Source organism: Myotis nattereri, assembly GCF_964212035.1.
Source record: "Myotis nattereri genome assembly, chromosome: 12".
In the NCBI taxonomy this organism is placed as follows: domain Eukaryota; kingdom Metazoa; phylum Chordata; class Mammalia; order Chiroptera; family Vespertilionidae; genus Myotis; species Myotis nattereri.
Genome location: NC_138087.1, coordinates 54,315,925 through 54,343,012, shown reverse-complemented (window position 1 = coordinate 54,343,012; position 27,088 = coordinate 54,315,925). Strand labels below are relative to the sequence as shown.

The 27,088-nt window shown below is 44.6% G+C and overlaps 3 protein-coding genes across 3 annotated transcripts; all 3 read left to right on the top strand.

The window, feature by feature from the left end:
• Positions 1–4,899: 4,899 nt before the first annotated feature.
• On the top strand, positions 4,900–5,856 carry LOC308528140 (olfactory receptor 13C7-like; the record flags this gene model as incomplete). Its single annotated transcript, XM_081103675.1, has 1 exon — positions 4,900–5,856. One exon carries the CDS (start codon positions 4,900–4,902, stop codon positions 5,854–5,856), a length of 957 nt encoding a protein of 318 aa, XP_080959801.1.
• Positions 5,857–13,885: 8,029 nt separating this feature from the next.
• Positions 13,886–14,845, top strand: LOC308528139 (olfactory receptor 13C7; the record flags this gene model as incomplete). The annotated part of the gene is made up of 1 exon (XM_081103674.1): positions 13,886–14,845. The coding sequence occupies one exon, from the start codon at positions 13,886–13,888 to the stop codon at positions 14,843–14,845; it is 960 nt and encodes a 319-aa protein (XP_080959800.1).
• Positions 14,846–23,420: 8,575 nt separating this feature from the next.
• On the top strand, positions 23,421–24,380 carry LOC308528138 (olfactory receptor 13C7-like; the record flags this gene model as incomplete). The annotated part of the gene is made up of 1 exon (XM_081103673.1): positions 23,421–24,380. One exon carries the CDS (start codon positions 23,421–23,423, stop codon positions 24,378–24,380), a length of 960 nt encoding a protein of 319 aa, XP_080959799.1.
• Between the last annotated feature and the right edge of the window lie 2,708 nt (positions 24,381–27,088).

The window sequence follows — 27,088 nt, the reverse complement described above, 5'->3', positions numbered from 1 at the left end:
CCTAGAAGGAAAAGCAAGACAGGGACAGAGAGCTTATGGTAAAGAAAAAGTAACTGTAAACACCCCAAATCTGAGGACATAAAAAGACATCCAGAGTCTGTAAGCCCGTAGTATCCCAAATAGACTGAACACAAAGAAGCCAACACTAAGTCACATTATAATGAAACTATCAAAGTCAAAGATAAAAAGACAATGTTGAAAGCAGCAAGAGATAAGTGACTTGTCACATGCCAGGGAACTCCCCTAGGCTATTATGCAAGACTAGATGGGTAATGTTTGTAGAGAGATGGAAATTCTAAGAATACAAAAGAAATGCTAGAAATGAAAAACACTGCAATAGAAAGGAAAAATGCCTTTGATGGGGCTCATTAGTAGACTGGAGGACACAGCTGAGACAAGAGTCTCTGAGCTTGAGGATATGTCACCAGGTAGTTCCAAAAGAGAAAAGAAAAAAGACACCCTTCCTCCCCCCAAAAAGTAGAGCATCCAGGAACTGTGATAAAACTATGAAAAGTGTAACATAATGTGTAATGGGAATACCAGAAGCAGAAGAGAGAAAGGAACAGAAAACTACTTGGAGAATGTAAAGGGTTCCTGAGATCGAAAGTTTGAGAACTACTGCCTTAAACATTTCTTTTAATTTAAAACAAATAACTGGACGTATTTGCCAAACTTTTAGTGCAGAAAGAGAGCTTTTTCTTTGCTATGAGCCCACAATTTGGACTCTTAACTAACCACACCTATGATACATTGTCTATAATTTTCTATTTCAACTTTCTTAAAGTGGAGTAAGAACTCAAAGGCTTTCTTTTTTGCAAAAGTATCAAAGTGCAGAACCTCTCTAGAATTTTACAGTGATCTCCCTGACATCTGATATGACAATAATTTATTTTAACAACTTGCCTTTAATGAGTCGCTCCAAAGCAGCGGTTCTCAACCTGTGGGTCGCGACCCCTTTGGCGGTCGAATGACCCTTTCACCGGGGTCGCCTAAGACCATCCTGCATATCAGATATTTACATTACGATTCATAACAGTAGCAACATGACAGTTATGAAGTAGCAACGAAAATGATTTTATGGTTGGGTCACATGAGGAACTGTATTTAAAGGGCCAGAAGGTTGAGAACCACTGCTCCAAAGCATTCCACTTAGTTTTCATAGAAGCAACTCTTTTCACCCTTGTGGCTCAGTGTATTTAGTTTAAATAAAATTAATATAACTACAAGATTAACAACTGGCTTGAGTAACCAGAGGGACGTACATAACTGCCTCTTAGCGTACCTCCCAGCCAGTAGGAGCAGACCTGCCTGACAACCCACCCTCCCTGAGCCGGTGACTTGCCATGGTTGTTGGCGCGTGCATTTTGCAGAGGGAATGAGTATTGTTAGTTTATCTGGGGAAACAGTTAAAGGGAGGTTGATTAAAAGCACTCTGTTCGCAACATGTGGCAACAACTACTAAAATTAGCACCTCACTGTCAACTCAAGCCCTCCGTGTCTACTCCATTACAGGAGAGATTTTGTATTTATCTCCTTATCCTCAGTGCCTGGCTGAGAATAAGGAGATGGGCAGAGGAATTCACTGTTTTGACTGAATGTCAAGACAACCTTTTGGTCGCCAGTCTCCTGTGCGAGCTTAAACACCCTCCCTCCTGTCTCCTGTTTTGTTGTGTGTTTCTTTTCTTCTCTTAGTTTTGGACTCCTGCCCTCCTTACAGTCTTTTTCTTTACCCCTGGCCTGTCCCGACGCCTTATAATTTCTTCTCCTGACGGGTCTCTCACATGGGTGCCCTCACACTCTCCCCTCTGGCCTCCCACCTGGCTCTTCCTTGCTTCTGGGCTCCCACAGAACTTAGGGGCACTTGGCCATCATCTCACAGACTGTAGCTGTCACCCGCCCTTGTCACTTCTGCTCTCTTTCTAGTGCGTGGTGCCGGCCCTTGGTCCATGTCTCATGCTTCCTGTTTTTAGGGGCAGAGGCCAGGCCGGGGCAGCTCTGGAGGGACAGTGTTGAGGGGCTGCAGGGAGGGCCAGCTTGCTCAGGAAAAAGGCAAACCTTCCGCCTCTTGCTTTGACACTTAGCCTTGCAAAAACCAGTACAGAGCCCCGCTAACAGACGCCATTGTGATCAAAGCACACCCATGCCTTCGTTATCCCTCTACGTCCAGGAATGTCTGCAAAGACATTTCTTTGTTTTTTTAAAAAAATGTATTTCATTGATTTCAGAGAGGAAGGGCGAGGGAGAGACAGATGGAAACAGTGATGAGAGAGAATCATTAATCGGCTGCCTTCTGCACGCCCGACGGTGGGGACAGCGCCTGCCAGCCGGGCATGTGCCTTGACCGGGAATCGAACCGTGACCTCCTGGCTCATAGGTTGATGCTCAACCACTGAGCCAGCGCAGCTGGGCTAAGGAATATTTCTTTGTAGCGAGAGGCCTTACATAGAACTGTCTGAATCTTATCTAATTGGGTTTACAGGACACAAGCCCCTAAGCTCCTGTGAGGACTATCACCAAACTTTAAATTGCTTCTGGGATTAAAACTGGCCCCAAACAACCAGAGATCTAAATTGCTCCACGGCTCCGGGACAGAGCCTCTGGGGAGAGGGCGAGGGGCGAAGAGCAGGGGGTGTCTGCCCTGCGCATGCAGGCTGGGCATGGCTGCCAGGACCCCTGGGAAGCAGTTCCTCAGCCTGTCCTTCCTCTTGTTCTCTTGCTGGGCATGGAGCAGGCCACTGACAGGGAGCAGCCAGAGCCCCTTCACCTGTGGTCAACCCTAAGCCCTCTTTACCGGGCTGTGAAAGTGAAGGGACGGCTGAGCCTCAAGACAACTAAGCAGGATTTGCTTCCAGGCACAGCCCCAGCAGGGAGGGCTGTTCCAGGGACGGGCAAGCAGGGCAGCTGCAGCAAATCACCTCCCAAGCTCGGGGCCTTCCAGCATCCTCCAGCCATGAGACCGCTGTCCAGGTGGGCGCCTGTCCCCACCATGGCCCCCCCCCACACTGAGTTCTCTCTGCGGCTGAAGCTTCTCAGGTGGGTGCGTGGAAGAGAAGAGGTGGTTGTGAGGGAGGCTTGGTCACAGCTTCCATGTCTCTGAGGGTTTTTCTAGGGGAAGGGAGCAGGCATGTCCTGGGAGCCTAGGCCCGTGTGGGGGCAGACAGAGTGAGGAGTGGGGAGGACATTAGAGGAAGGAAGTTTCTCCTTAAAGTCGGGGAAACTTTCCAACAATCAAGCCTGCCTGACAAAGGAATGGGAAGCAGGCACTCACAAAACTCCAGATTTTCACAGCAGAAATGGGAAAATAGTGTTTCATAGGAGGGTGAAACAAGGGCGGTGAAAGAGGTAAGGCTAGTTATTTTACAGCATTCCTGCCAAGTCTGCGAATCTCCAGTCAATAATATTAATATCTCTAAAAACAGATTTCTTTTCCCTAAATATTTCCAACGTCCGCAGTTAATCTCTGAAAATTGTATGAGGATAGCTTCCCAATGGCTCCTCCTATTCAATCGCCCCCAACCAACAACAGTGTAATAGTCACTGATGCAATGAGGGAGGCCCAGAGACCCCCTCCCACCCCCATCCCCCAACCCCCAAGCCCTGCTCTGAGCAGATGCTTTGGAGAAAGGTGCGACCCCTGTCTCTTTCATGAGTGTCCTAGGGAGAGCGAGGAGGACCACGACTTCATCCTTGCTCCTCTGCTTCTCCGTGAACCTGCTCTGGCACACAATGGAGGAGCCAGAATACACTCAGGGTGGTGAGGGAGGAGCCCCGGGGAGAAGGTCGGGAACCAGGCTCCGGGCCTGGCCCTGTCTGTGCTGCCTGTGACCGCTCTGATCTTGTCTCCTCATTTTAACATGAGCAATCGAGGCTTGCGGTTTTCTCTAATGCAGGGGGCCGTTCTGTAGTGACTGAAGGACAGCCTATATGCAGTGCCTCCTTTGCGTGGCCTCACTTCAAGGCTGGGTAGAACTGCCTGCTTTCCTGTGGAGAAAGCATTGCTGTGGTGTTGCAGTGGCTATCACGGTCAACTCACACAGAGAAGGGTCTGAGCTTGGAGTCGTGACATAAAACAGCTCCAGAAGCATGGAGCCTGGTAACAGTGTCACCGATGCTCACAGTGGGAGGCATAGAGGACACTTGTCCTTGGATTCTTTTCCTGCTCCCCACCCCCAGGGCTGGAGTAGACTGAGGAGGCTGCAGTGCCGTGGACTGAGGCATGGGTAGAGGGGGGGGATGTGGAAGTGCTTCTGTTAGGGTCTCCTTCGTCCACCAGCCAGAAACTCCTTACTGACAGTGTCATGAAGGGAGGTCACCAAACATTAGAAATGAAGTATAAACCAGGCATCGAGTAACAAATGTAAACGCTGGGCGGACCCTGATCATCACATTCCTTTTGTACAGGACTCCAGGGGGAGCCAAATTACCATCAGAAGAATTATTGCACAAGCACAGAATTAGAGCCAGGGGAGTGAGGTAAAGTCAGCGGTCAGCATCACTGAATAGGACAACCTCCCGGGACACTGGAGGGACAACTTGGGGACAGGCAGGGCTGACCCTCCGGGTTTCTGTTTTATGGTCCTTCTGGAGGTTTATCCTTATGCAACCCTTTCTTCAAGTGCTAACACTATTGAGCCGGCTAAAACTCTTTCCTAATTCATGGTTTGATTAGATTTCCAGACTGTCCCTTTCCTGCTTTTGATGTGGGACAGCCTGAGATTTAAGGTAACTTTAGTAGACAGTGAATTTTGTCCCTTAGACACGGATATTATAAACTGGTGTGTCAAAGGGTGCATTTAATTATAATTGCTGGAAGCACCTCATTATAATCCCCAGTATTGATCCCTATAAACATGTGTCTGCTGTCCTCGGTTTCCCTGAAGGTAGAAGAGAGAATTTAAAATGGAAGAGGCCAACCAATCCAAGGTGGCAGAATTTGTCTTGCTGGGGCTTTCAGATCAGCCGAAGCTGGAGAAAACGTTCTTTGTGCTCATCCTGCTGATGTACCTGGTGATCCTGCTGGGAAATGGGGTCCTCATCCTGGTGACCATCCTTGACTCCCACCTGCACACGCCCATGTACTTCTTCCTGGGGAACCTCTCCTTCCTGGACATCTGCTACACCACCTCTTCCATCCCTCTAGTCCTGGATGGCTTCCTCACTCCCAGGAAAACCATCTCTTTCTCAGCCTGTGCTGTGCAGATGTTTCTCTCCTTTGCCATGGGAGCCACAGAGTGTGTGCTGCTGGGCATGATGGCGTTTGATCGCTACGTGGCCATCTGCAACCCCCTTAGATACCCCATGGTCATGAGCAAGGCTGCCTACGTGCCCATGGCTGCCAGCTCCTGGCTGGCGGGTGGAGTCAACTCTTTGGTGCAGATCTCTCTTGCAGTACAATTACCCTTCTGTGGGGACAATGTCATCAACCATTTTACCTGTGAGATTCTAGCTGTCTTGAAGTTGGCTTGTGCTGATATCTCCATCAATGTGATCAGTATGGGGGTGGCCAATGTGATCTTCCTGGGGGTCCCAGTTCTGTTCATTTGTGTCTCCTATATCTTTATCCTCACCACCATCCTGAGGATCCCCTCAGCTGAGGGCCAGCGAAAGGCCTTCTCTACCTGTTCTTCGCATCTTACTGTGGTGGTCATCTTCTATGGGACTATTCTTTTCATGTATGCAAAACCCAAATCAAAGGACCCACTGGGGGAGGACAAGCAGGACATTTCAGACAAGCTCATCTCTCTCTTTTATGGAGTGCTGACTCCCATGCTCAACCCCATCATCTACAGCCTGAGAAACAAGGATGTGAAGGTCGCTATGAAAAACCTAGTGAGTCAGAAATGCTTCACCCAGTGATACTAGGAAGAAGCAGAGTAGTATCTTGTGATTCTGTGCGCACAGGGGATCCCCTAAGAAATGACCACATGATAAGTACAGACTTGCTCAGTTTTATCACACAACTGTCCAAACAATGTACATCAGGACGGGACTTTCCTGAGTGATTAACAATGCAACATCAACTCTCTAGAATGAAGAGGGGGTTGTGCTAAATCATGTAGAACCAAGAATAAGTGACTTTTAACATTTATTTTTATTCTGAAAAAATAAGCAATAAAATTACAACTTTGTAAAAAAACTATACTTCTTTCTTAGTTCATGGACAGACTAGCTGAAATTTGTATGTGCCAATCATGTTGTTCTCTGCTCTGCTGTGCAATGGGGAGCATGGCATTGAGGAGCAGTTACTAGTTAATTGGTGTCCAAACTAAAATCCAATCTGCATTTTGGATAGTTACCAACACCAAGACATGCCAAATGACATTACTTAATGCCTCTTTGTAGGAGCTCAGAGTGTTTCCAGTTAATTATTTCCTGTTTAATATTCTAGAGCCAATTTTGGGGAACTCCTCTTGCTGTACATAGAGCATATCTATTCCTACTCTTCCCCATCAGTCCCCAACTAATCTAATTTCTGCAAAGAGAAAAAAAATTTTAAACCATTATAACTTTGCTCCAGAAGGTAAAGGAAAATATAACCATAATGTATGAATAGATAGAAAAATAGGGAAAGTAAAAAAGGATAACATGAAAATTCTAGAACTAAAACCTGAAATATTCAAATTAAAAATAGAAGCTGGGCTTTTATTTATTTTTTTAAATTTTTTATTGATTACGTTATTACATATGTGTCATTACCCCCCATACCCCCCACTCATGCCCTCACCCCCCTGTTGTCGGTATCCATTGGTTAGGACTATATGCTCGCATATAAGTCCTTTGGTTGATCTCTCCCCCTTACCCCCACTCTCCCCTACCTTCCCTCTGAGGTTTGACAGTCTGATTGATGCTTCTCTGTCTCTGGATCTGTTTTTGTTCATCAGTTTATGTTGTTCATTATATTCCAAAAATGAGTGAGATCATGTGATATTTATCTGAAGCTGGGCTTTTAAATTATTGGAGATTACAGAAGGAAAAGTCAACAAAATAGACCAATAAATTGTATTCAATCTGAAAAACAGAGATAAAAGATTGAAACAAATGAGTCTTTGAAAATTTTGGGACCATAAAAAATGGTCTAACATATAAATTTCAATCACAGAAGATAAAAAGAGAGAAATAATGAAGCAGAAAAATATTTCAAAAAAAATAAATAGAGAAAAATACCCAAGAAGTGGCAAAAGACATAAAAACGCAGATTCAAAAAACAGAAATTTTTATAGTAATACACAAAAATAAAAAGAATAAAATATATCATAGATACATCATAATCAAACTGTTGAAGAGGAAAAATAAAGAGAAAATCTTAAAAGCAGATTTGAATGACTGATGGCTTTTCATCAGAAAAAACAAGCTAGAATACAGTGAAAAATATTTTAAGAATATTAAAAAAAAAATAAACCATTCTATAAGCAGCAAAAAAATTTTAAGAATTAATACAAAATAGGAGAAACCAAGATGGCGGCATAGGTAAACACCTGAAATTGCTACCTTGCACAACCACTTCAAAAATACAACTAAAAGACAAAACAAACATCATCCAGAACCACTGGAAGGCTGGCTGAGTGGAAATTCTACAACTAGAAGGAAAGAGAAAAGCACACTGAGACTCAGAGGAGGTGAGGAGGTGGAGTGCAGAGGTATGGAGGCGCACAAGGAAAGGGCTGGCAACTGAGGATGCGGTTGTCTTTTTCAATCAGGAGGGAGTCATAAGCTCCGGACTGCTCTGAACTCCAGTTCCGGGCGAGTCTCTGGGGACCCAGACTCATACGGGGGGAAACTGGACTGTCTTGCATTGGGCGGAACTCAAGGGCGGCTTTCTCTCAGAGGTGCTTGCAGCGATTCCCGCCGGACACTGAGACCCGGGGCTCTTAGGGCAGGGCTGAGGATCAGCCATAGCTGTTTGCTCCGTCCTGTTGATTCCCTGAGACCCCGCCCCACCCAAGCTGTGTGCAGAGGATTTTGCATATGAATGGCCTGGCCCTCTACAATCTAAAACTACCTAACAAACTGCAGCTGGGTCAGAGAGACCCAGAACATCCAAAAGAAGGCCCAAGACCACACAGCAGCTTGCATTGCTTCACAGCTGGGCCTCATCTGGGCACCTCCAAACCCCAAACAAAGAAGAGAAATCTGCAGATCTCTTCGTAGCTCCTGTTGGGTAGCCTCAGGCAGAGGCTAAATTAGCACTTCCTTAGAGATCCAAGAGCCAGTATACCCAGTGGTCAGAGTGGGATCATTCAGATTACAACTCCTCAGATCCATAAGGGACACACTAAGGGGACAGACTCAGTGAGCACCAAAGCCCCACTGAAGCAAGTCTTGCCTCATAAGGGTGTCTTCAGCCCAGAAGTTCTCCCACTGTACACACAGCTGAATCTCACAGCAAATTGGCCTGGAGGTCAATTCCTCCCACTGATACCAACAACAATCAAGGCCTAACTACAACAAGACTATGCACAAAACCCACAAAGGGGTGCACCAAGAGTGTCCACCTCAGGTAATTGGGGAGGCTGAGCCACTGGGCCCTATAGGACACCTAGCACACAAAGCCACTCTACCAACACAGGGAAGCAGCCAAAATGTGGAGACAAAGAAACAGGACACAAATGACAGAAATGGAGGGAAGCAAACTACTGGATATAGAGTTCAAAACCACGGTTATAAGGTTTTTCAAGAATTTTTCTGGAAACTGCCAATAAATTTAGTGAGACCCTCCATAAATCTAGTGAAACCCTTGAGGATATGAAAAAGAAATTAAGAAACCAGAATTAAGCATACACTGACTGAAATAAAGAATATCATACAGAGATCCAACAGCAGATTAGAGGATCACAAGAATTAAGTCAAAGATTTGAAATACGAAGAAGCAAAAAACACCCAACCAGAAAAGCAAAAAGAAAAAAGAATCCAAAAATATGAAGATAGTGTAAGGAGCCTCTGGGACAACTTCTAGTGTACCAACATCCGAGTTATGGGGGTGCCAGAAGAAGAGAGAGAGCAAGATATTGAAAAGCTATTTGAAGAAATAATGACAGAAAACTTCCCCTACCTGGTGAAAGAAATGGACTTACAAGTCCAGGAAGCACAGAGAACCCCAAACAAAAGGAATCCAAAGAGGACCACACCAACACACATCATAATTAAAATGCCAAGGGCAAGAGACAAAAAGAGAATCTTAAAAGCAGCAAGAGAAAAACAATTAGTTACCTACAAGGAAGTACCCATATGATTGTCAGCTGATTTCTCAACAGAAACTATGCAGGCCAGAAGGGAGTGGCAAGAAATAGTCAAAGTGATGAATAGAACCTACAACCAAGATTACTTTATCCAGCAAAGCTATCATTCAGAATTGAAGGTCAGATAAAGAGCTTCACAGATAAGAAAAAGCTAAAGGAGTTCGTCACCACCAAACCAGGATTATATGAAATGCTGAAAGGTATTCTTTAAGAAGAGGAAGAAGAAGAAAAAGGTAAAGGTTCATAATTTTTTTTTGAACAACAAATACATATCTATCAACAAGTGAATCTAAAAATCAAGTGAATAAAAAAACTGATGAACAGAATAAACTGGTAAATATAATAGAATCAGGAGCATAGAAAAGGAGTGGACTGACAATTCTAGGGGGGGAAGGAGTGTGGGGGGTGCGGGAAGAGACTGGACAAAAATTGTACACCTATGGATAAGGACAATGGTGGGGGGTAAGGGCAGAGGGTGGGGTGGGAACCGGGTGGAGGGGAGCTATGGGGGGGAAAAGAGGAACATCTGTAATAATCTGAACAATAAAGATTTAATTTAAAAAAAAGAAACAAATAATAACAAATTACAAAAAAAAAGAATAATACAAAATAATGGTTCTTTTAGATAAATGAAAACTAAGAGTATTTATTTCCAGCAGATCCGTATTACAGGAAATCTAAAGGAAGTTTTTCATGTTGAAAACTTATGGTATCAAATGGAACTCAGTTTTTTAAGAAGGAAAGAAGAGCACTGGAGATTATAAATATGTGGGTACATAGAAAATTCTATTTTTCTTTTAATTTCTTCAACATTTATATGAGCACTTAAAGCTGAAATTATAACATCATATGGATTATGGTTTATGTAGATCTAATACAGATTATGTAGACCTGAGCACATATTATCTAAGTTCTCTGCTTCAGGGCCTTTCCCAGGACTATCAAAATGTTGGCTAGGTGCCGAAACCGGTTTGGCTCAGTGGATAGAGCGTCGGCCTGCGGACTGAGGGGTCCCAGGTTCGATTCCGGTCAAGGGCATGTACCTGGGTTGCTGGCACATCCCCAGTCGGGACTGTGCAGGAGGCAGCTGATCGATGTTTCTCTCTCATCGATGTTTCTAACTATCTCTCTCCCTTCCTCTCTGTAAAAAATCAATAAAATATATTTTTAAAAAAAATGTTGTCTAGGGCTGGAATCTCATCTGAAGGTGTGACGGGAAGGTTTATTTCCAGGCTTATTTACATGGATATCGGTGAAATTTGGAGCCTTGAGGGTTGTTGGTCTGAGGACCTCAGTTCTACATTGTCTGATGCCCAGAGATTTCTCTCAGTTCCTTGCCAAATGGGTCTCTCCAGTCTGGCTATTTGCTTCATCAAATCCAGAAAAAGAGTGCAGTCGTCTGGTTAAAAGCAAGTCACTAACAGGGAGGAAATTACACAAAGCCATAAATCCCAGTAGGCAAGAATCACTGGGGCCATCTTAAAAGCTGCCTCGCCCTAACTGGTTTGGCTCAGTGGATAGAGCGTCGGCCTGCGGACTCAAGGGTCCCAGGTTCGATTCCAGTCAAGGGCATGTACTGTGGTTGCGGGCACATAACCAGTAGGGAGTGTGCAGGAGGCAGCTGATCGATGTTTCTAACTCTCTATCCCTCTCCATTCCTCTCGGTAAAAAATCAATAAAATATATATATTTTTTTTTAAAAAAAGCTGCCTCCACATTTCAGATTCTACCAAAATAGAATGGCCTCCCTGGACTGTGTTCGATACCTCCTATTCTATGAAGTGTTTTTTGTTTTTTGTTTTTTTTTTTAAAAAAAACAACTTGTGAAGGCTGTGGAAGAAATACTCAAGCCCAAGGACCTGTGCTAACCTCTGTCCCCAACATGGTTTTCTGCTTCCCTCCACCCCTTGCCTATCCCTTTATTTGTAAATTATCCTCCGTGTTCAAGGCCTGGCCAGAAACTGCCTCCTCCTTGAAGTCTCCCCACAGCTATAGAGCTCCAGGTGAAAGTCTCCCCAAGTCATGACCTTGAGCACTTGGTTTAGAAGCATTGTGCTCACAGCTGCAGGTTCCATGCGTCACAAGCATAGCATGTTTATAAATAATTCTTATCTTCCCAGCTGCTCTTTTCAAGAATGATAAGCATTTTGAAGTTTGCAGAAATTCAATCAGGACATGGAAATGCTTCCCTGGATGTCCTTCAGTGACTTAAGAGTGGGAAGTTCCATCAGGAACAAAGGAAGGAGAAAAAGAAGTCTTCTTGGAGTGTTTTCAGCAATAATTGGATCTTGGGGACATTGATTCAGAAATATAAAAAGTTTTCTGACTTTCTATGATTCCATTTCCAAACTTTTAATCACTCCAGGGAACACAGTGGTTCCAATTACAGTGCTGATTTCAATTTTCCTTCTACATGTGCTAGTTGTTCCTTTGGGTATTTTGCCTAAAACACAGAACCAAGGCAGAGTGGAGGAAACCGGCTTTCATCACTTCTTCAAATAAGAGGTGGATATCTCAGCTTGGGCTTTTCAAACTGGTGTTGCTATTTCTGGCCCATGGCTGTCCCCAAAACATAGGGACCTTTTCTCAGTAGGCTCCTGATCAAGGTAAGTGAGAGTTCTTATAAGAGTAATCCTTAACCTTTTATTAACACAGTAATATTTTCAGCTTCTGGATTTTTCTTCCAAAGGGGTGAGGGCTTGAGAAGGGAAGAAGTGAAACAATTTCGGTGGTTTCACAAAGATTGAGGGCCATACAGATCTCCTTCTTCCTGGATCAGAAAAGCCGAGATGGCAAGAAACCTATGAAACTTTTCAGTCTCATTTCATGAACTCACTAACTTCAGAGACACCTTGAGAAATGAGAGGGTCACGTGGTTTCAAAGCCTCCTCTTGTCCAACTCCTGGGAGCACCATTCACATTGCGGCCATGGAAATAGCTGGAGTTGTCCTGGAGTTATGCTTCAGAGGATATCGTTTATGTTGTCTACAATATAAGTGGGGTCTCCTGGAGCTCTGTGTCACTGTGGCTTGGCATGGAAGCGGCCTCATAGCCTGAGCAGCCCATACTTTCTGAGTCTCCCTACTTAAAGAGTAGCTCTGCTTTATATTTGAGGGTTCTGAATTTAAGAAAACAAAAGTTCTCTTTCATACCATCATTGCTCTCGTCTAGTCCCAATTCAGAAGAGGGTAACTTGAGGGTCAAAGAGAGGAAACGAGTTCTGAACTCTATATAGCAGGTTAGAAGGTTAAGCAGAATATAGCCCAAATTTGTGGCTTACGGCCGGATGACTTTCCACAAAGTCAATGTGATTCTGGAAGGAAGCTAAATGAGAAAAACTTAGAAAGTTGCCTGCTTGGTTCAATATAAAGAATTTTCTAATACTCCAGAGCTCTGCAAATAATGGAGCGCACTGTTTGGTAACGGAGTGACCTCTTTGTCATGTGAAGAGATAAAGCTGAAACTAAAAAGCCATGCTCCAGTGTGGTGCAGGGGATCTAGGATGGGAGTGAGGGTTGGGCTAGATTACCTGGGGAGCGTAAATAGTGGCAGGATATTAGTCTGGGTAACAGCTATATATATATATATAAAAAGCCTAAGAGACCGTTATGATTGAACGACCAGTTGCTATGATGCGCACTGACCACCAGGGGGCAGACACTCAATGCAGGAGCTGCCCCCTGGTGGTCAGTGTGCTCCCACAACCAACATCTTGTGGCCTGCCAACCTCCCACAGTACCTCCCCACAATGGCTCTGATCACTGGCCAGGCAGAGGGGCCCCACCCGTGCACAAATTTGTGCACCAGGCCTCTAGTATCTAATAAGAAGCTGAGCCAGAAGGCTCAAGGACTGTTAATATCCACTGATTCTTGTGTGGACACTCACCAGGAGGGAAGGAGACCTAGTAGAATGATAAATAAAAAAGCACCAAAGGAGCCTTCCGTAACTCCTATTCCCACCAATACCCTGAGTGCCCTTCCAGATGCTCTGGCCTCTCCTAAACCTTGTAGCTTCCCCTCCCTGCCAGACTGTGAGCCCATTTAAGCCTGGGTCATGGGCCCCCCTTGTTGCTCATAGGAATTGTCATTCCTACATACTGGGTTATTAACAAGTGTTTTGATGGATGGCTGTTCAGACACAGACAAAAGGATGGATGGATGAATAGATGGATGGATGGAGAGCCCTGGAGATGGATGAGCAGCTCATGGTGTTGCCCATGAGAAAGGAGATCTTGGGAATGACAGGAGTATGTTTTCTGTGAGAATGATCTGGAGAAAAGAAATAAAGTGAGTATTCACAACTAATCATATCACTAGCACCTGGCACAGTGGAAAAACATGGAGCAAACCTAAAGTCATTTTTATGATCGAAGTTTAATGAGGTGAATTGGCATATAAGACATGGAATCACTAAAATAAATGTGCTGTCTCTGATTAAATGCATTAAATGATTAGAACCACCATTTGAAACATCATAAATTTGATGTCTTATTGCTTCTTTTTCTTGGGGAGAAATAGAGACTGTGAACTCTCAGAACTGTTCTCTAATCACTCAGCCTGACTGAACTCAAGACCAGATGTCCTATGGGAGGCAAAGAATGCTGAGTTTGGATTTCAGTATTTTCTTCAGTTGAAAGAGGAGACCTACCATGGAAAGTGCCAACTGGACAGCCTCTGTGACAGAGTTTATTCTCCTGGGCCTCTCTGCCCACCCAAAGCTGGAGAAGATGTTCTTTGTGCTCATCCTGTCAATGTACCTGGTGGTCCTGCTGGGCAACGGGGTCCTCATCCTGGTGACCATCTCTGACTCCCACCTGCACACGCCCATGTACTTCTTCCTGGGGAACCTCTCCTTCCTGGACATCTGCTACACTACCTCCTCAGTTCCCCTCGTTCTTGACAGCTTCCTGACCCCCAGGAAAGCCATCCCCTTCTCAGCCTGTGCTGTGCAGATGTTTCTCTCCTTTGCCATGGGAGCCACAGAGTGTGTGCTGCTGGGCATGATGGCGTTTGCTCGCTACGTGGCCATCTGCAACCCCCTTAGATACCCTGTGGTCATGAGCAAGGCTGCCTACTTGCCCATGGCTGCCAGCTCCTGGGCAGCTGGAAGTGTTGCCTCCATAGTTCAAACATCCCTTGCCATGAGGCTGCCCTTCTGTGGCGATAACATCATCAACCACTTCACCTGTGAGATCCTGGCTGTCCTGAAGTTGGCCTGTGCTGACATCTCCAATAATGTGATCAGCATGGGAGTGACAAATGTGATCTTCTTGGGGATCCCAGTTCTGTTCATATTTGTCTCCTACATCTTTATCCTCACCACTATCTTGAGGATCCCCTCAGCTGAAGGGAGGAGAAAGGCCTTCTCCACCTGCTCTGCCCACCTCACAGTCGTGGTCGTCTTCTATGGGACCATCCTCTTCATGTATGGGAAACCCAAATCCAAAGACCCTCTGGGGGCAGACAAACAGGACCTTTCAGACAAGCTCATCTCCCTCTTCTATGGGGTGGTGACCCCCATGCTCAACCCCATCATCTACAGCCTGAGGAACAAGGACGTGAAGGCTGCTCTGAGGAACCTGGTGAGTCAGAAAATCTTCACCCAGTGATGTTTGGAGAACAGATGTCCCTGTAGTTCTGTTCCCATTGGCTGCTTTCACCCACCAATCTCAAAAGAACGTGTCCCTCAAAGAAGACACATGTGAGCAGTGATGCACCTGTCTGAAGTGGCTCAGTTGGTTGAGCATCACCCTGTCCACCAATGGGTTGCCACTTTGATTTCAAGTCAGAGCACATGCCTGGGTTGTGGATTTGGTCCCAGTTGGGGCACTTGCGGAGGGCAGCTGATTGATGTTTCTTTCTCTCTCTCTCTCTCTCTCTCTCTCTCTCTCTCTCTCTCTCTCTCTCTCTCTCCTTCTTCCCGCCCTCCCTCTCTTCCACTCTATCTAAAAGCAATAGAAAAATATCCTCAGGTGATGATTAAAAAAATAAAATGACCAGAAAATCAAATGACACATAAAATGGAAAATTTTATGGGACCTATTTTTTTTAATGTAAAACCTGATGGGAGAGTGACTTGAGGGAATGGAAGTGGAATGCTGCTAAACACACACACACACACACACACACACACACACACACACACACACATAATTAGTGACTTTTCTGATTCTCTACTGGGAACATCTGAACTCACCTTTGTGAGTAGGTTGCTCCATTTTGGGGAGAAAAACAGTTTAATGTACCTTGGTGTTACATAAAGATCAAAAATCCTACTCTGGAGACAGTGTGGGCAAAACTTCATGACATCTATAATAATAAAAGCATAATATGCTAATTAGACCAGACGTCCTTCTGGAAGTCCTTCCCTCCGGACAAAGCCGCAGCGGGCAGGGGCCAAGGCAGAGGCGACCGCTGCAGTGGCAGGGGGGCCAAGGCCCTTGCACAAATTTCATGCATCGGGCCTCTAGTAACAGTATAAAAACCTGTCTTCATTGTAGGTGAAATGGCACATTTTCAAATTTTATTTTTCTTGAAGGCAGGGCTAACATTGGAGATGAGAATGAAGTTGGTCTTCTTCCTTCCCCTGAGACTCAAAGGAGTTGGAACCATGGAGATTCCATGTCAGGCATTTCCTTTGAGGGCAAGTAAGCCAGACCCTGTAACACAGGTGTGGGGGGTCTTAGCTTGGGAGCACTCATAGCTGAAATCCAGTTTTAAGGTTAATTTTCCTGCCCTCAGTAAGTCTTGTTCAAGTACATAGTCTGGCTCTGTAGCCTGGAGAGTTAAAGGATGGACCTATTGGAGGGAGCAGAGCAGGGTGCCACTGCCGTCTGAGAGAAGCCAGAATCAGAATGGTAAGGAGTGACAAGATTAAGGTGCCTGACAAGAGGTCCAGAAGTAAAATGTGTGAGGCTCTCAATCAGTAGAGGAACTAAAAAGGGCAAGCTATTGCAGGGCACAGAGCTTTGAATATCTTTTTCCTTGAAGACTTTCTAATGAAGAAAGAAAAAAAAAAAGCTCCTTGCCTGCCTTGCTTGGGTGCCCGGGATTCCTCCTGCCTAAGACATGGCCAGCAACTCTCTTTGGCCCCATGGTGCTTTCCTGCGCATACTGGGCAGAAACATGGACGCCAGTCACTGCCTGTGCGACCCCTTCCATAGTCTCAGGCTGTAAGAGTGAGCACACAGGGCATGTTCCTGTTTCACCATCTCAAAGACAGTGTTATCTGTGCCACCCTGGTGGGAACTTTTCTTTCCTTATTGAGCATGGAGTCGTTCCATGCACTTTTTAGCTCACTATAGCGAGGATGACACTAACTGGGGAATTAATTCCAACCTTTATAAGTCAAGAATTGACTTAAAGATGAAACACACCACCTGGTTGAGCATCGATCTATGAAACCAGGAGGTCACAGTTTGATTCCTGGTCAGGGCACAGGCCCGGGTTGCAGGCTCGATCCCTAGTGTGGGACATGCAGGAGGCAACCGAGCAATTATTCTCTTATCATTAATGTTTCTATCTCTCCCTCTCCCTTCCTCTCTGAAATCAATAAAAATACTTTTTTTAAAAAAAGAAACATAACTGAAGAGCAAAATTCCTTTTCAATAACTTTATTTCACTAGTTTTGACTTGGAAAACTGCCTAATTCCCACCCAGATCTTTCTACAGGACAGAAGGACGTGCTTGCTGCCAGCAGACAGCCTTCAGCTCTCAGTCATCCTCAGGAATTACTAAAGAGGGCTCTTAAGTAAAAAGAGCTGATTCGCCCAACATCATGCCCCCTTCCTCAGAGCAGCCCATATCCAAAGACCGATTAATGAGGGATATAGATGTCTTGCTCCCACTGGGACAATTCTGTAGTGCAAGCCCAGTTCTATGGGGTTGGCCAAAGCCTTTGTTGAAACTGCATCACCGCCCAACTTCTCCCTCTGCCCAATCCTGCTTCCTGATCCTCCCTCCCACCAGTGTTGATCTCAAGGGTGCTTTCTAATGAACCTCCTGCACTCCAATCTCCATCTCAGAGTTTGCTTCCCAGCAAAGTGAAACTGTGACACCACGCAAACTCCAGTGCTCAGGGAACACATGTTCTCTTTTCATAATCTGTGAACACTGGAAATACTTAGCGAAAATCATGCAGGGTAGTTGGGCGAGGCAGTCTAGTGTAGTGTTAGCATCAGAAGTTTTGGAACCAGACCTTGGTTAGATTCCAGCTCCCCTTTATCATGCTTGTAATCTTAGTTTGTTTTATATTATAGATAAATTTCTCTGGAATTTGCCCTCGCCCTGCCCACTATAGTTCAGTATTTCCCAATCTTTTTCTTGGCACGAAATGCATAGAAAATAATGGGATTTGAATGGCGCCCTGGGGGGAAGTGGGTGAGTCTATTCATGGGTGAAGGCAGTTCTCCTGGGGGCTTAGGTCGCTGCATGTCCTGCTCAGTGACCCTGGAGGGGCGGGGTGGGGGGGGCACTGAGCTTGGCACATCTGGAGCCTGTAGCACACCAGCTAGAAAGCCTACCCAAGGCAGAATGTCTTCTCCCTTCTCACCTGATGAAAGGACAGTCATGTCCCTTCTCCTGACCACAGATGGGTAGACTCTTGACCAAAATTTGGCTAACCATATTCTTCTCTCCAAGGAACTTGGGATTTGGATATAGAGCCCCTTGTTGGTTGGCATAAGGCTGGGAGTGAACACAAAACCTTGGCATATTGGGATGATGCTCTAACCAACTGAGCTACCCGGTCAGGGTGGCACAGGGTTCTTAAACTGAGAGACCACATAAACCCAGGACTGGTGTGGCCATGGGCCTTGTAAGACAGAGAAAGCTGGTCTGCAGAAAGAGATGTCAAATCAAGTGCATAAAGAGAACTAACCCACGAGAAAACAGAAATAGAAGCTGCAATGCATGAGCTAAGACTTGAAGGCATTTTTTTCTTTCATTTTATGAGAAAATTAAAACTTATAGAAAAGTGGAGAGAATAATAAAAATGAACCCGTAGGTATTAATCTCTCAAATTCAACAATGATCAGTTCATGGCCAATCCTGTTCACCCATACCTCCATGGATTACTTCTCCCTCTCCTAAATTATTTTGAAACAAATCCCAGATTATTATAGCATTTGTAGTGCAGCCTAGGTATCTGGGGTCAGGGGCCCCCTAGGTTTTAAAATCATGCTTCCCTACCATTTATACTGTATGTTTGTTCATTTACTTATAAAATGTGTAGATATTTTACTGTACCAACATGTTATGCACACTCTAAAATGTTTACAAAAAAATAGAAAGTAAAATAGACAACAAGAGCTAATATGGGGCAAAGAATAAAACAGGGGTAGGTCAAAAATTCATTTATTAACTTAGTCGCTGACTATTCATTAAGTCGCTACAAGCCAGGTCCTACTTTTATGCTTAGGATACATCTGTGGACAAAACAGGGGAAAACCCTGCCTCTGTGAAACTTACATTCTAGCAGAAGGGAAACAGACAAAAAACAATAACCAAAACAAATAAGAAAGCAAAAGAGGATGTTGGGAACTGCATGGAATCAGGACTGAGGTATAAAGGAGGGCTGAGCACATGCGTCCAGTTTTGTTCCTTTCTGAAACCCACGAAAATGACAATAAAGTGTTTTTTGTCTTATTTTTGCAATGACAAAATGTATAAAGTGAAGGAGAAGAAGGAGACATCAGAGTGATAATAGTTGGAAGGCTGGAAAAATGGCTGGATGAGTAGTCATTTCCATAGTAGATTTGTTAGAACCAAATCCTAAGCCACAAACTAGGAGGGCTGAGCAACATCCAGATTTCTAGCACAAGAGAAGCCATCATACCAGGTGCCTTTGGAACCAGGAAGAAAGGGGTACAACTAAAAGAAGAAGAATTCGATTAAAAACATATTTAAAAACACAGTCCCTACAATCCCTCCCCCATTGTATGACACTGGTCAACTGTCCCTTATCTGCCCCAACAAAAGGTTTATTCTCTGCAGAGTATAAACCAACGGCTTTCTGCACTGAGGGACAGCAAGCACAGTTGAGAGCATGGGTACTGTGTCATTCCGGGGAGGAGAAACTATCATTACAAAGGATCAAGAATTAGAATAGCTTCTGATTTTTGCACCAGTAGTAACTTCAAATTCAGGAGGAAGACGATTTCCAATAAGTTCCTAGAACTCCATACCACACAGTGATGGTTAATTTTATGTGTCAACTTGACAGGGCCACGAGGTACCCAGACCTTTGGGCAAACATTATGCTGGGTGTGCCTGTGAGGGTGATGAACACTTGAATCGACAGACTGAGTAAAGTAGATTGCCCTGCCCAACGTGGGTGGGCCTCATCCATCCGCTGAAGGCCCGAGTAGAACAAAAAGGCTAAGAGAGAACTCCTGCCTCCTGACTGCCTGTGAGCTGAGACATTGGTTTTCTCTCTGACATCCTTTCCTGCGCTTGCCTTATCTCGATCACGCACCGATAAAAGTCCCTCTTCTCTCTCCATGGCTTGCTGCTGGGGTTAGCTGAGGACACTCATTTCACCCCACATAAATATTCTACTTTGGCCTGTTCCTAAGAATAGGAAATAAGCCATAGTGAGAGCTTAGAAGCAGAAAACATAACAACCACTTCCTCTGATGTATTTCTTTTTTTTACTTTATTCTTTCCAATTCTTTTTTTTTAAATTTTTATTTTTATTTTTTATTTTTTATTGCTTAAAGTATTACAAAGGGTATTACATATGTGTCCCTCCCCCCCCCCCCCCCCCCGCCCTTGACAATCCCCTGGCCTCCCCTACCCCCCAGTGTCTTATGTCCATTGGTTATTCTTATATGCATGCATACAAGTCCTTCGGTTGATCTCTTACCCGCCTCCCTCCTGCCCCACCTCTGATGGTATTTCTGTCACCTGACAGAAATACCATCACACTACAGCCATTCCCGACTTCTCCTGAATGGGCTAATACTATAAGATAATATTCTCAGGTGAGTCTTCGCCCAGATAATGGCAAGTTTTTCCTTTACATAAAAAGCTAAGTTTTTAATTGTTGTTCAGTTTTATAAAATGGAACATGCTTTGTAGGCAGATAGATTTGTAGGTGGTAAAACTATGAAGAAAATCAAGAGTGCATATTTGCTTTTTATTGCTGTATAACAAGCCACCACAAAATTAGCGGCTTAAAACAACATTCAAATATTGCCTAATGGTTCTGTAAGTGAGATGTCTAGGTGGGCTCTGAGAAAATTCAGATTGTTGGCAGAATTCAGTTTAGAGGGCTGCTGGCCTAGGGACCTGGTTTCCTTGCTGGCTACTGGCAGAGCTCACTCTCAGCTTCTTGCTGTAGTTCTCAGGTCCTTGCCGTAGTCCCCTCCATCCTTACAGCCGGAAATGGCAGGCGCAGTACTCCCCGTACTTTGAATCTGTCTTCTACTTCTGCCATTAGCCCAAGAAAACTGTCTGCGTAAAAAGGCTACCTGATTGGGTCTGGCCCACTCGGATAATCTTCTAATCTTGAAGTCAACTGACTTGGGACTTTAATTACACTGACAAAATATCTTCACAGCAGCACCTAGGTGAGCGTTTGACTGAATCCTCAGAGTACAGGGATCCTGGGGTGAGATGGATATTGTTAAATTCTACCTAGAATAACATGATTTCCATGAAAGTCAGAAGAGTGATTACCTCTGGAAGAGAAAGAAGAAGGGAGTTTAATTGCAGTGAGAAATAAGAGGGGATTCTAAGGCACTGGAACACCCTAATTCTTAACCTGTGGTGCTACATGACGTCTATTTTATTATTTTTCCTTAATTACCACACATACACTTTTACATTCTTCTGTATATGTAATATGTTTCACAGAAAGAAAGAAAAAATCTCTGCAAGGCATAATGATCTGTGACCATGAATGTAGCATATATTTGACTCTAAGACTTTTATTTTATTTTTAAAATATATTTTATTGATGTTTTACAGAGAGGGAGAGAGATAGAGAGTTAGAAACATCAATGAGAGAGAAACATCGGTCAGCTGCCTCCTGCACATCTCCTACTAGGGATGTGCCCGCAACCCAGGTACATGCCCTTGACCAGAATCGAACCTGGGACCTTTCAGTCTGCAGGCCGACGCTCTAGCCACTGAGCCAAACCGGTTTTGGCAAGACTCTAAGACTTTTAGAAGCCAATGCACAATGGAGGTGTGTGTCATTTGTAAAAGAAGTGGGAAGAATCACTCAAGTCTCTTATTTGTTCCTGACATTGGGCAGCCTCCTCTTGGACACCAGGGACATCTGTGGAATGAGAGCTCAACACCTGTGCCACCCTTCATCCCCGGTATTGGTGTTAGATAGAAGAGGGATATTAGAATGTGGTTGAGATGTGCCAGAAAACAGTATTCCTGGTTTAAGATGCTCCTGTCTGCTGTCTGGGTGGCCACAGCTCTCAGTTGGGTTCTTGAAAGTGGAGGATACCAGGTCCCAATGGTAAACCAGCCATGCTGTCACAGAAGCTCAGGTCTGGGATACTCATGCATCCACACATGGGAAAGACTTCAAAAAACAGGATATCACTTTTGCCATCAAAGGGCCTTTTTCAAGCTCACAGCTGCTGTGAAACTCTCCTGGCAGGAGCCCAGACCTTATTCATTTATGACCCTCCCCCTGCCCTTTAAAGGCCTGGCCTATGGTAAGAGCTCAGAATCTATTTGGCAGGACACAGGTAAAAGGGCACCTTCTAGTCACTTGCTTCTTTCCAGCCCTAAGATCCTGAATTTGGAAATGGCCAAGAATACTACTGAGCTGCAAGGATTTGTCCTGTGCCATGGGTTTCACATCCTCTTACGAATATCATAGGCTCTGGGTGAGAGATCTCACTGATTGAGGGTTGATGTTAATTCTGGCGGGACCAGAATGACCCTTCTTCACTGGTGCTTTCAACAGCTCAGCAGGATGGGTACAAGGGAGGGAGGGGGGGAAGAAAGTATTTCTGGCAGGACTTCAGAATAAATTGGATCTTGGGGACATAATCCCAGATGTATAAAGTTTCTAAACTTTGTCACTTTAGTTTCTAAACTTTAAATTACTTCAGGGACTTGTATAATCCCCCTAGGAGGGTAGGATTTAAATGGCTTCATATATGCAATGGACGGTCCTTTGTGGCTTTTACCCAAAGACAAGAAAGCGTAGCTTTAACACATTTCAGGCTCCAGCTCCTCTGGCTGCTACTTCAGACCAGATTGGCAATTTCCCGACCCTGGACTATTCCCAGACCTCAGAGAAGTAATTTTCTTTATCAATTTATCTACAAACAAAGGTAAGAGAGCAATTTTTAAAGACGGTGTAAACTCTTGTGGTCCCAACCCCATTGCTGACTTCATGCCTTGAGACAAAGTGTCATGGGGGTAACTTGAAGGAAAGAGAAAAGGACATCTCATTGGTATGAGAGAAAGTCCAAGAAGGAGAAGCTCATGAGATCACCTAGGCCCTGGGATGGAATATCATTAAAATAGCCCGTTCGAAAGTGAGTGTTAGGGAAACAAGGCCCGGAGAGGAAAGGGGACTTATCGATTCCCACACGTGGAGTGATTGGTGAAGGCCCACTTCTTCTGACAAGTGCACCAGAGGAGTTTGTCAGGCAAGTGAAGGAAGGAAGGAAGGAAGGAAGGAAGGAAGGAAGGAAGGAAGGAAGGAAGGAAGGAATAGCTTAGGGTCCTTTAGACTGTCAGACAGAACTATAAATGAGGAAGAGTCCTATCCAAAAGTATGTGGAGAGGGGAACCGCCAGCAATTGAGGATGGAAGAGACCAGTTAGTGCCCCAAGATCTATGTCCCAAAGGGGGGAAAAACATACAAATGAAATATAACACTTCTCACAAAATTGATTAAAATGAATCAGCCACACATGGTATAATTTGAAGTACATGAGTGATTCCTATCTTGAATTTGATTAGAATATTAAATTCCATCAGGTGACATTTCAAGCATCTCTGTGGGGTGGCCAAATAACCTCAACTAGATTTTGATCTACTTCTCTGCATTTTACTTAGAACAACACAGAGAACCATCCACGTTGCCAGAGCAGTTCTCCAGCTGCTCAGCAAGGCATTTCCCCACTGGCTTTCTGACCAATTTAGGCATCAGAGAATCATGAAGCTGGCTTTCTGAGTTCTTGCAGGTGACAGAGTAAATGCACCATGGACAGGTCCAATCAGACCTCCCCCGTGGTGGGGTTCATTCTCCTGGGCCTCTCTGCCCACCCAAAGTTGGTGAATACATTTTTTGTGCTCATCCTGCTGATGTACCTGGTGGTCCTGCTGGGCAACGGGGTCCTCATCCTGGTGACCATCTCTGACTCCCACCTGCACACGCCCATGTACTTCTTCCTGGGGAACCTCTCCTTCCTGGACATCTGCTACATCACCTCCTCAGTTCCCCTCATTCTTGACAGCTTCCTGACCCCCAGGAAAACCATCCCCTTCTCAGCCTGTGCTGTGCAGATGTTCCTCTCCTTTGCCATGGGAGCCACAGAGTGTGTGCTGCTGGGCATGATGGCGTTTGATCGCTACGTAGCCATCTGCAGCCCCCTTAGGTACCCCGTGGTCATGAGCAAGGCTGCCTACGTGCCCATGGCTGCCAGCTCCTGGGCAGCTGGTATCATCGACTCAGTAGTTCAGACATCCCAGGCCATGAGGCTGCCCTTCTGTGGCGATAACATCATCAACCACTTCACCTGTGAGATCCTGGCTGTCCTGAAGTTGGCCTGTGCTGACATCTCCATCAATGTGATCAGCATGACAGTGTCCACTGTGATCTTCCTAGGCATCCCAGTTCTGTTCATCTCTTTCTCCTATGTGTTCATCATTGCTACCATCCTGAGGATCCCCTCAGCTGAGGGAAGGAGAAAGGCCTTCTCTACCTGCTCTGCCCACCTCACAGTTGTGGTCGTCTTCTATGGGACCATCCTCTTCATGTATGGGAAACCCAAATCCAAGGACCCATTGGGAGCAGACAAACAGGACCTTTCAGACAAGCTCATCTCCCTCTTCTATGGGGTGGTGACTCCTATGCTCAACCCGATCATCTACAGCCTGAGGAACAAGGATGTGAAAGCCGCTGTGAAGAACCTGATATTTCGCAAACATTTCGCCCAGTGATGGAGGAAAAGTTCTGATGGTTCTCTGCTCTCTAGCTTCTCTCACCTGAGAATCTCAGACTTCAAGATGAAGGGCCAACTGCATCAAAGGTTACACAGGCAGTCTAATTCCACAGAATGGCTATGTGTGAACAGAAAACGTTTTATGAGACTTTTTTCACCTCATTCTACAAGCAATTCTACAAAAGTATGTTCCTATTGGTAAAGCCGTATAGTTCTCTATCTCTGTGATGTATAGTGCACAAATTGATGTCAAGAAAAAGCAGCTCTTCAAGTTTTATTGTTTAACTTATAAAAAGCTCTAGTCTGAAGGTCTGTAACTCAATGGCTCTTTGGCTTCTTTCTTTGAATATATTTGAATGGGTCCTTATTTTATGTTACCCTTCAACTCTTCCTGTTCCATATTAAATAGAATATTTTTATCTTTATCCTCATTGTTTCCTTCTCCTTATTAATTCTTAAAACTGTTTCCTAAATTGTTCCCTCCCTATGTCTCCATAATTAACCCCTTTCCCTTCTCCTCAATCAAAGCTCCCACCAGAAAATCAGTCATACTCTTGGAGCAGAGAGTAATGAGGAAGATGTAGCAAAACAGATGCAAAAGTCAAAGGTTCAGGCTTCTTGTCTTTTCACTTTTTAAAAACATTAATCATCTCTGGGTTCTATCCCTAGATATCATTGGCCTCCTATGGGTCATCAGAGTAATGTGGGAACTGATATGTGTCAAGGAGGATCTGGTTAATTGCTTAGTCACCTGACCTTGTTTGACCAAGCATGCAGCCACGTGGCAATCATCACTCACTTTCTACCTAAGAATCCCCAAAGCCACAGACAGGTCAGAGGGAGATGGAAGTGAGCTCACCAGGAGACATCTAAGATTCACCTGCATAATTGGTGAGGAATTCCAAGCCAGCTCCCAAGAGTAATCAATCTAGAAGTCCAGAGAAAGGAGGGAGCAGAATGGAAAACCTCTGACAGTTCATAAGGACTTTTAATCCAATAAAGAAGAAACAAACTAACAACCCAAACCATCAGTCTTTGCTGATAAAGACTGATTGCAGGAAGACGGTGTAAATGTTGAAGAAAATTCTCTTTAGTATTCTCAGTGAAATTCAAGGTAAACTCTTTTGGGGGACAGGAATACTAACATATTATTACCCTTATTCAAATGTATTATTTCAACTTCACAGTTTGGGGTTAGTGATTTTTCATGCTTTTATTCTAGTGACTAAAACCCCAATGAAATCTTTAAGATGAAATTCTGAATGGAGCCAGAATGGAGGTAGAAGATGGTGGAGGGAATAGGGTTGTGCCAGCTCAGACTGCCCTTCATCTCCATCCCCCAAGGGTTCCTCAATCCAGAGTCACCACCCAACTCAAATGGAATCCATACCATTGTCGCCAAGAAAATTAGAAATTTTATAGGAATATTCTTGCTCCATACCAAAAATAAATTTGAGACTCTTAGAGGGAAAATATAATAAAAAATAAATTACCCAGTTAATCATTAAAGAGATAAACAACCTAAAAACACCAACTACCTACTAAGAAATTGAGAAATTGTCATGCCAGGCCCAGAGTTTCACAGATGAATGTTATTAAATATTCAGGACACAGAAGGTTTTAATACTGTTCAAATAATTACAGAGCATACAGCAAGATTATCTTCTAAATTCCTTTAACCAGCCAGCAAAACATGAGAAACATGTACTATACTCATGCTTCTTCTTGTGATTTTGTGAGATGATACAATGCCTATATGATGAGATGAGGTGAGGTGAATGACGTAGGCATCATGACGTCGTGTTAGGTTACTACTGACTTTCTAGTGAAAGATCGGAAGGAGGACCGATCATCTGCTTTTGTTTTTGAGAGTATATGGCTTCTTCACTCTGTACACTACCCCTGGCTTCAGCATATGCCCTGCAGCATTGCCACACAGTACCAGAGTTCATCTGTCCTTCCATGGTTTATGCCTTGGTGCCTTTGTACTTTATTTTATTTATTTTTTTAACCCTCACCCAAGGATATTTTCCCATTGATTTTAGAGAGAGTGGAAGAGAGAGGGAAAGACAGAGAGAAACATCGATGTGAGAGAAACACATCGATTGGTTGCCTCCTGCACGAGCTCCGGCCAGGGCCCAGGCTAGGGAGGAGCCTGCAAACCGGGCATGTATCCTTGCCCGGAATGGAACCCAGGACTGTTGGAAGCCGATCCACCCTGGCTGCTTGAGGCAGTCCCTGCAGGGATGTTTCAAGGAACCTTGAAATAGAGATGAGAAATGCCACTAGCCTTTGGAATGGAATGGATGGGGTTAAGATCAAATAGGATAAATGCAGATGTAAGAGGACAATAGGGGAAGGAACCTGGCTAGGAGAAGAAAGGTTGTTTCCCCAGGTGAGGACCAAATAGTATAAATATAGATGTTAGATGACAATAAAGAGGAGAACCTGGCTATGATGATCACCTGAACACTGCCTCCGTGTCATTCATTCTTCGCCGACTCCGTCCACACCTTTGGGAACCCCTGGACCCGCTGGGGCTGGACCCCAGCACAGGACCCTTTGGTGAGCAGGCCAAAACTCTATCCCAGGGGTCCTCAAACTTTTTAAACAGGGGGCCAGTTCACTGTCCCTCAGACTGTTGGAGGGCGGGACTATAGTTTAAAAACAAAAACAAACTATGAACAAATTCCTATGCACACTGCA